Source organism: Peromyscus californicus, unplaced genomic scaffold (assembly GCF_007827085.1).
Source record: "Peromyscus californicus insignis strain IS unplaced genomic scaffold, ASM782708v3 Scaffold_8__1_contigs__length_139910024, whole genome shotgun sequence".
NCBI lineage: Eukaryota > Metazoa > Chordata > Mammalia > Rodentia > Cricetidae > Peromyscus > Peromyscus californicus.
In genome coordinates this window covers 44,472-54,955 of record NW_026294606.1, presented here as the reverse complement: position 1 = coordinate 54,955, position 10,484 = coordinate 44,472, and the positions used below count along the sequence as shown (strand labels likewise).

Sequence of the window (10,484 nt, the reverse complement as noted above, 5' to 3'; positions counted from 1 at the left end):
ATGTGAGTGGCAATTATGTTAGTAACTTTTAATTGGCTAGGGTTAGTTGGGGGTTACAGTTATCCATTTTGGGGCAAATGTCCTTGGAGGCTGGTAGCTAGCATGTAGCTGGTAGGTAGTCAGTACATGGTCTAGCATGTACTGACTGTGGGGGCTGACTCAGTGTCCCAGGCTCTGTCCTTTACTCATGCATATAGTTCTAAGTTTGTGAGGGGTCTCACACAGTAAACAATTGGCTGAACCTTGAGCAGTCAGTGTACATGAAGAAAGGAGCTACTGCAAGGACTATGTCTTTTATTTGTGGCCCTCCCAGAAACTGCTTGTTCAATTCTCAGGAAACTGAATTTGAGGCCTGATCTCCGAGAGAAGACTGAGCAGCCTGTTATGACATCTGCTTGGTCCTTTCAGCATTAAATAAATTAAACTCTATAGCTCTAACCATGGAAATTTATGTGACATATACATTTTTATTTGCATTGTGAAAAATATTATGCATAGGGCCTAGGGTTATAGCTTAATTTGTAAAGTGTCTGCTGTGTAATTATGAGGACCTGAGTTTGGATACCCAGAATCCAAGTAAAAAGCCAGAGATGGTGTCATGTTTCTGTAACTCCAGCACTAAGGGGCCAGAGGCAGGTGGATCCCTGAAACTCATTAGCCAGTCAGCCTAGCCAAATTCATGAGCTTCAGGTTCAATGAAACAGTCTATTTAAAAAAATTAAAGGTGGAAAATGATCTAAAGAAAGTACCCTACATCAACTTCTACATAGGAAAAACCAGAGCATGAGGAGATTATTATGTGATGTGAGGGACAGAGACAGACTACACAGCACTATTATCCCTAGATGAATAAAGTTCCATAAAGAACTGCAATCATGGTCCTACAACAATTGTATTTCTCCCTCAGTCCCTGATTTTCCCAGGGGGTGAAGTACAACCAGCTGAATATCATTCCCACTTCATTAAAAAGGCAAGCCCTTCAGAGAAGATGAAATTCACTGAAGTCCTCTGCAACACCCTGAACAGTAGAAGAGCTGCTAAGAAAAAAATTAAATCCTACACTTGGAGCTGTACCAGGTAAGTATACATCATGGGGCTTCATGAGATAGTAGGAAAGCAGATTTACACAAATCTAATTTCCTTTGAAGTGCTCACATTAATTATTTCAGATCAAAACAGATTAATTAATGCTTTTACCCAGAGAAATATCAATTGCTTGTGCTGGAGTCTTTCAAGACACACACTTTCCCCCCATATGTTGCCAGGATATGTCTGGAAGTCACACTGGCAGAGTTCAAAATCTTTGCTTTTAATCGTGATGTCTGATCCAGTCCTCTCTGGGAATGACTGCTCAGCCAGTAAGTTTCAAAACCCAATTATAGTCACTCAAAATTTGAATATGACCACAGAGCTAATTTAATCATATTTAAAATGAAGAATCTTCAAACACAATTAACTACAAAAATTATATTAAAAATGTTAAATCAATACTCATCTTGCATACAGAATAGTAAAGACAGCTGAGAACAACTGCAGATAATTGAGGCATCTTGTCTATGGAGTAGAGGTGAATAGTTTTAAGCTTTTTAATCTGTTCTTAAAATTATGCTATGGCAATGATAGCAGTACTAAGCTGAATGAACTTGGGATCTAAATAGGACTGAGCATAACATCCAAATCACTGAGGAGAGTCTGTTGTATCAACATGGAATTTGATCAACTATTATGAGTATAAAACAATAACCCTTTCTTTCAGGTAGAAGGTTTTTAAGCAACCATAAAGCCCTAACTCTTCATTTAACAAAGAAAACTGGAGTCGATCACAGAACATTTCTAAAGGTAGAAAAAAAACAATTGTGTTGTTACTAAAAGTAAATCACCTCCAATTTTATTTCATTCACACTATTTTGACTCCTTATTGTTATTTATTTATTTACTTACTTACTTACTTATATTTGTTTTTGGCAGCACTAAGAATCAAGCCCAGGTTCCTCAACATATTAGTCAAGTATTCTACTATGAGCTACAACTCTACAATTTCCATACCTTTAGTTTTTTTTTTAAATGTGTATTATGTTATATAACATCTTAAAAAGATCAGCCTCTGGAGGAAACATTAAAAACACAGATCCTTTAAGTGAATTATTTGTGACTTTTCCAAAACAAAACAAAATACTTGTCTTAAATTCCCCAAGCAATATTTCCCCAAACAAATGAGAAGACAATGAAGATATACTGCAGCTTCTTGATAATTTGCAGGTTTGTAAAGAGGTCTTGATTAATTCCACTTTCTGGCCAAGTCCATTCATAGTACTATGTGTCTCCTGCTCATGCTGCTTGTTTGGCACCAATAGCCAAAACTTTTTTCTTCCTATCTCATTATTTAATTTTTTTCTGCTTCAGGAAATATCTTTGAGAAATGCCAACTTGATACAATATTGGATAAGAGATACAAATTGCCTTGATGAACTCTGTTTTAAAATGCAAAAGTGAATTCCCAACTTTCACATGTATGCCATCCTTGAGATCTGGGACTCATGAAGATTTTGCCGCAGTACCTAGAACTGCTGTTAACCCATCTCTTCCACACAACTGAGAAGGCTTGAGCAGTGTGTGATGATATTTTATTTGTATGTTAATAAATAAACTTGCCTGGAGATCAGGGGGAAAAAGACCAGCCATTTTAAGTAAACAAGATGTCAGGCAGCACACTTCCTTAATCCCTTAGCAGGCATGATCTCTGTGTGTTTAAGGCCATACTAGGCAACAGAGCCAAGCATGGTGACACATGCCTTTAATCCCAGTACCAACCATAGAGGCCTGGAGGTCTGTACAGACAGAAAGTGACAGAGCTGTGTAGAAAGAGGAAGTGAGGTAGCTGGGCTAAGATAGCCAATGAGGGGGCAGAACAACAAGGCAATAAAGGTGTGGGTAGACAGGAAGTAACTAGCGTTTGAAAGCTGTAGAGTTGGTGAGGTAAGGTTGGCTAGTGGCTTTCCCTATTTCCCTAATCTAAGGCTTTCACCCCTAAATTTGGCTCAGTGTTTTTTATTTAAAAAGACCATTTAGAAATTTGTCTACAGTAGTGGGACAAAAATCAGCCAAGATAGTCAGCAACATCTTATTATTTTTTTGAATAAGAGATATATGGTTATACTGATAGTTCTTATTTTTAATTAAAGTGATCTTGCATTGCCTATGTAAATATTTCTTGCATGTACTTCTGCCTCACATACTAAAACTCTCATATACCCAGCAATACTTTTTCAATCAGACAGACTGTGTTCTTAAATGTATGTTCAATTTACAGTCTGTTTTCTGGGCCTACATTGGCTCTGAGGTGGTTGCACCCTTAGCTGCTGAAAATGAGCAGCCATTGGAAGTAGGAGATCTCAAAGTGCAGGGGCAGGACTTCTTATCACGAACAGTAATGAGCTAAGGCAGTAGGACTCCTCTTAAGACAACTGTTTTGTCAAGGTACCTTCTTCTACACCTGTCCACTGAATGAAACCCAGTTTTCCTGTTTGCTTTTTTTGTATGTGGACAGCACTGAATTCTGTGGTCATGGAAGTCACTGAGGTTTTCTCTTTTGCTTATAGTCCCACTGAGAGGAACACTTTCTTTCCTTGCCACACCTACAGTGCTCCATGTTGGCTGTCTGGTTTATTACAAATCTAAAATCCAGTATCCCCAGGATTCATCGGTTCTCTGAGTCTCTACTATTGTATTCTAGGCATTCTCATGGCACATCAGTCTCAAGGTGGTATAGAAAACTTCTAGAACTTTAATCTTCCCACCAATTTGTAGTTTTTATTTGCTCTAACATTTATACAAATGTTTGATAATCATGCATTTTTGAGATGAGATCCCTTGTTTTCTGAGTCAAAAAATATTTTCTAACCTAGAATCTACTTGTTGGTTTTTTTCATTAAAATCATTTAGCTTATTTAATAAACATCTAGAATTTCCATTTCCTATTTATTTTGATTATTGTAGTCTGATTGAAACTTGTCCATTGAACATAAATCATTATTTTTGCAGTGTCATTATTTTACTTGAATAGATACTTATTTAGAATGAGGCTACTTAAAATTTTTCATTGTTAATTTGTACTTTTCATTCATTAGTCTAGATAGTACATATACATTATTTATGTTGCTGTTTTCATTTCTAAGAATTAGCACTAATTCTTTATAATTTTCTTATAGTCTTTTATGATTTAATGTAGTCTTTTTTAATGCACATTTAGAATTCATTTTGGATAATTGAACTTTGACATTTCTTGTTTTGTAATATAAAAATCTGGAACAATAAAATTACATGTGATAATGCTTTTGGTTAGAGAGATTAGACAAAAGTCCCTCTGTTTACTTCCATTATAATTTAGTTCAAATTATCAGTGACTGTCTTTGAAAATGTCAGTCATCTCTGAATTACTTAGATCAAAATGCTTATTTTTCTATTATCTTAGAATTGTCATATAGTTATACTGATTCTTAATTTAATTAAAATATGATTGTATCATTTGAGTTTTTAAAGTAGTTTTTCTTGTGGTTTATTAATTTGTCCATAGTCATTAGCAATCCATATAAACATCAAAAGAAATAAATGTGTGTGGTGGTCTATATGTATAACTTGTAAAGCTTGTTTATAATATTTAAGCTTTCTAATACATTTACTTATATTTTCTATTTATTCCATCAACCATTGATAAAAAAGTATATATTTCCTAATTGCATTTATAGTTGTAATTCTGAATCCAGATGTGACTGTTTTGTTCAAATTTTGCTTCAACATTGAATTTGTTATTATAAACTTCAGATGTTGATAAATCTACCACTTACAATTGTGAATTATTTTCTTTTTTCTCTTGTTTGATAATATTTATGATATGTTATTATGGTTTTATCAGCTTTCTGCTTACCCATCCATTTATATTATCTGTTTTAACACCTAATTAGGTCTTATTTTATAAAGTTTGATCATTTTAATCTTTTTGTTAGAGTGTTCAGTTATTTATTTATTCATTCATTTTGGATTTAAATGTTTTATACAATGTACAATTGTATATAATTTGAGTACATATTATTTTGTGATATATGTATTCAGTATGGAATTATTAAATAAGACTAATCAACATATCCATAAATATTAAAACATATACTTGTTCCACCTGTTCAACTCTAGTTTTGTATACTTGGACCAACATCTTTCCATCCCTTTCAAATTTGAATCATGAGTAAATATTGTTCTTATTGCTACTTTAGCAATTGTCTTATAGTCTTCATATTACTAAAGATGTGCAATATTTTTCCTGATGTATACAGATTTTTTAATTCAGTTCAAAGTACTTTAAATTCATATGTATAGTGAGACAATTTACACACACACACACACACACACACACACACACACACACACACACACACACCATAATGACCTTAAATCAGTATGATATAGAGACATCTACATTCATTAGTATACTATATCACTATATATAATAGTTAAGATATTATCAAAGTAATTGTTCATCAAAGGACAAATAGATGTCTACAATGTATTGTATACACAGTGGAATGCTATGCAGTGCATTTATTTTGATGTAAGTATTTATATGTTTGAACTTAGATCTGCAATTCTTCATTTTGTTTCCTGCTTGACCAATGTGCCCTTTAATAGCCCTTATTTTATCTTTCTTTTATATAAATTAAACATTCATATTTCATTTTAACTGTACAATTTCCTTACCAGCTTTAATTTAATCTGATGATTTCATGATTTGCAATATGACTCTAACATATCACAGACTACATTCAATGGTATGTCATTTTACAAAATATAAAACATATTATAGTACTATTTATTAACATTTTAAAAATTATGATCACATTCCAATTTCTTACATATTAATCCAGAATAGTTTCAATAATTTTTCTTATAACAAAATTGTTTTCATATTGCCACAATATGTAGCATTCCTGTTACCTTCATTTTTACATATAACCCTTAATATTCTACTTTTAGTCTTTAAATATGTTTGAAGAATGTGATTTCTAATATTGGGGAAAATTTGTGTATTAGTTATTTTTCTCATTGCTATGATAAAATACCCTGAAAAAATCAACTTAAAGGTGAAAATGTGTACTTTGGTTCATAGTTCAAGGTTAAAGTCCATCATTAAAGAAAGTGATAGTAGCAGGAGCTTGAGGAAGCAACTATTCACATTTCATTTGCAGGCAGAAAGGAGAGGAAAATGAATGTTGATATTCTGCTAGCTTTCTTTTTATACAGTTGGAACCTATGCTCATCAAATGTTGCTGATCACATTTAGGGTGGGTCTTCCCATTTCAATTGGCCGAATGTAGAAAACTCCTTGCAGGCATGCCACAGAGGCTCATGGATGATTCTAGATCCTGTTGACAATCAATATTAACTATCATAGCTCCTCATAGATATTCTTAACTTTTGTTCATCTGAAGAAATATTAAGATAACTTTAACATTAAGGGAATAGTTGATGCATGTAGATTCTAGGTGAAGAATTTTCTTTGTTGAGAAACTATATACATCATCCCATTGCTTTGTTGTCATTATTTCCCATGATAACTAACAGGGTGCTTACAAGTAACAAACTCAATTTTTATGGCTAATTTATTTATTTATACAATCTATCTGGATATTACTACCTTTGTATGGATACCTTTCCATTTTTAATTGAGGTTTTTAAATTTCGTTAATCTGTAGATTTTTATTTTTACCAAATAAAAAAATTATAAGCATTATTTGTTGAAAATTGTGTTAGCATATCTAACATGTTGGGATAACAATTATATGTTCTTCTTTTTGTTTAGAAAGTGAGTTTCATTATGATACATTCCTAGATAGATACCATTTTTTCTTTGGTCACGTTCACCCTATTATCCTCTCATGTACCTCCCTTTCCACTCCTGTTATTGTCCCATATTTAGCTTGCAAGAAGGATCTTTTTCTCTGCTCACTTACATTTTCTTATCTGTACTACAACATAGTAGAGAAAAATAAAGAGTGACTGCATTTTTCACATGCCCTTTCATCTCATAAAGCGTTTTACTGGGAAGTAAATCAGATTTCAAAGTATGATAAAATCAGACTTTGTTATGTTAAAAATCCTACTACTTTAAACATTTTATCAAAGTCAAGGTAATCCTTTGCCTATGGACTGATTAGAATATTTATATTTACTATATAAAGATCATGATATCATTTGATAAAATAAGGTAAACTGTTCTTAACACCTTTTTCAAAAACTTACTGTTATGTAATTGTTAACTTTCCAGTTTGCAAGATTTCATTCACAAAACATCAATGAGAATGGAATTTAAAAAATCACCAGTTACTTAAATAAAAAAAAAAACTCACAAAATTAGAAGAGGGAGATATAAATAAATGAAGCAATAATGATTTCCCTTTTATTTCCAGAGACAAGAGTCACAATGACTGAGATGCTAACCAACATGACAGATTACATGGAATTCTTGCTCATGGGATACCCAGATGACCAGGTGCTACAGACACTGTGTGTCGTACTTTTCTTCTTAATTTACCTGGTAGCACTAATGGGAAACTTCCTCATTATCACCCTCGTCACTATAGATCAGCATCTCCAGTCCCCTATGTATTTCTTTCTGAAAAATTTGTCCCTGATTGATATCTGTTATATTTCTGTCACTGTTCCCAAATCCATCATGAACTCTGTGACTAACACACATTCTATCACCTTCCTGGGATGTGTTTTACAGGTTTTCTGTGTTATATTTTTGGCAGGCACAGAATTTGCCCTACTTTTGGTGATGTCCTATGACCGCTATGCTGCCATTTGCTTCCCTCTACACTATGAGGCCATCATGAATAGAGGTGCCTGTGTTCAGATGGTGTTGGCAGCATGGTACAGTGGGTGTATCTATGGGTCTCTCCATGCCACAGGAACATTCTCTGTCCATTTCTGTGGTCCAAATGTTGTGCATCAGTTCTTCTGTGATATTCCATCACTTCTCAGACTTGCTTGTTTTGGAGACCAAATTCTAGAATATGTGTTTATCATTACTAGCTGTTGTTTTGCTTTCATATGTTTTATATTGATGGTTATTTCCTATGTTCACATTTTCATTATCATCCTAAGAATTCCTTCTATACAAGGAAGGTTTAAAATTTTCTCCACCTGCATACCACATCTTACTGTAGTGACCTTATTTCTCTCTTCTGGATTTGTTGCATATTTGGGCTCAACAACAAAATCTCCATCATCACTGAACCTCTTTATGTCAGTGTTCTATTCTTTATTACCTCCCAGCTTGAATCCTGTGATTTATAGTTTGAGAAATTCAGATGTAAAAATGGCCCTATGCAACCTTTTAGGTAAGAAAATGACCGCTAGTCTCTTAATTTGGTGCAAACTATGTAAAATTATCTGTTAATTCTAATCTGTATTAAAATTATTTGGTATGTGTTACATTATCTTGCTCTTAAAAGAGATTCATTTTGTATGTGGAACTGAACATTAGAGGCATTTTTAAAATTATAAATTAAGTGGAAATTTTCAAGTATTATGTCTATATCAATATATTACAAGTTTAGAAATTTTTTCATTTTATAACCATGTATTTACCAACACCAGCCTCATTAAATTTTGTGGGGGTTTTGGTAATGGATCCAAATATAGATATTTTATGATACTTTCTTTTAGTCATTTTTATAATTTTATCCTTGCAGCAATTAAAATAAAAATTAATTCCTAAGTGGAGAAATCCTAAAACATTTTTTCTCTTTATATTTTTAAACAGGAAATATATTTAATTCATTTAGAGATTAATTAGTTAGATCATTAGTTAAATAATTTAGATTATTATCTTGGAAATACAATATTTGTACCTATATTTATGAGAATTGTGTCGAGTATGTTTATAATAGTTGACAAGAGTCAATCAATCATTTATAATATTAAGAGTATTGATAGTATGGATTTTTAGGCAAAATAGAACGAAAGATTACAGAAGTTTTTAATCAAAGGGTGAAATGTCACATTAGAAAGTGCTTGTGTATAAGTTTGTCATTCAAGAAGTATCAATTTCCAGTTTTAGATATAAAAACAACAATGTTTTTACTGAGTGATCTCAGGGAGGAAGGGAAATGTTTTCACCTATCAGCAATGTTCTACACAGTAGTGGAATCTAAAAAAATACAATGTCTCTTGCCCTCTCTTAGGTACTTAAAATGTTTCTGAAATAAACACATCACAAAAGAAGAGAAACTACTAGGGTTCTTATAAATATTTGCAAATATATGAGATATTTGTATTTTTCACAATGTTTGTGTTATGCATTCCAAAAGATGAAAAATAAAAGTATCCATGAATGATAAAAATATTTTTAGAAATTTAAAGTTTAACCTGGCATATTGAAAACATCTGGACCTTCTCTCCTTTTAAACTCCCAACAAAATGAAATTAATGACATTTAATAGCATAACATGAAATAGAAAGAAAAGACAATATCCTCAGTTTAGTGAGAGTTTTGTAGTTGTTAAGTTCATCACAGAGCTATGCTGTAATTCTAAATCACAATTTTATTTAAAATTATCTTAATGATGGTTACTTTAATTGTGTAGTATTCCTTTTAATATCTTATTAGGTATTTAATAGCTAATCTTTCATCACAATTACTAATCAGTATGATTATGGGCATTCCACTGTTTTAACTTGCATGAGAAACCTAGCTTTTCAGATACTAAATTTTGATGTGTACTTGGAGCTTTATGTACTTTTTAAGAATGTGAATTAATATTTAAATTATTCTAATATGCTATGAAAGTTCTAGAGTCTCAATACTTTAAGATGGACAATAGGCTATCCCAGATCTCTCTCCTCTATGGACATATCAAATTAACAAAAATATTCACGACAACATCAGACATCAGTTAAGATAGTTATCAGTATTCAGTAGCCCATGTGATCATAAACCAAGGATGACATCAAAGTAGACTAGCAAGGGTTTCTATTTGTTCACTAGGCCCCATCTTGCTAGCTAGTAGGGACAAGTTGCACTGAGATAAAAATCCCAACTAGTAGCTTCTCCCTTAGAGAGAAATGGAAAAGTTTAACATATATTCAGCATTCTGGCTTTAGAGGACTGTAGGCTGCCTTGTGTGTCTTTACTGAGTTGGAGAGAAGTTGGTAACTGCAAGAGTTTGGCTTTGGATGTTGATTTCAAATTTGAATACAATTGCTTTTTGTCATTACCAAGACTGAAAAACAATAAAGCACCAGAGGGAGGCAGAAATCATTGACTAATAATGGACCAAACTTTGAGAAAACACACAGACCAGAGAAGGCAAAGCCTCAGAAAGTATATGAAAGTCTCCCAAATCTCCAACTGGCATGATTTATAGAGCCTTCCCCATGTTAAGACATCAGCAAGACTTTAAGAAGTGACTATGTTTTAAATGACAAAT

General features: G+C 32.7%; 1 protein-coding gene across 1 annotated transcript; it reads left to right on the top strand.

Annotated features, from left to right (window-relative positions):
• Positions 1 to 7,471: 7,471 nt before the first annotated feature.
• Positions 7,472 to 8,452, top strand: LOC128103685 (olfactory receptor 14A16-like). The gene has a single exon (XM_052728255.1). It carries the CDS (start codon positions 7,472 to 7,474, stop codon positions 8,450 to 8,452), a length of 981 nt encoding a protein of 326 aa, XP_052584215.1.
• The last annotated feature ends 2,032 nt before the right edge of the window (positions 8,453 to 10,484 follow it).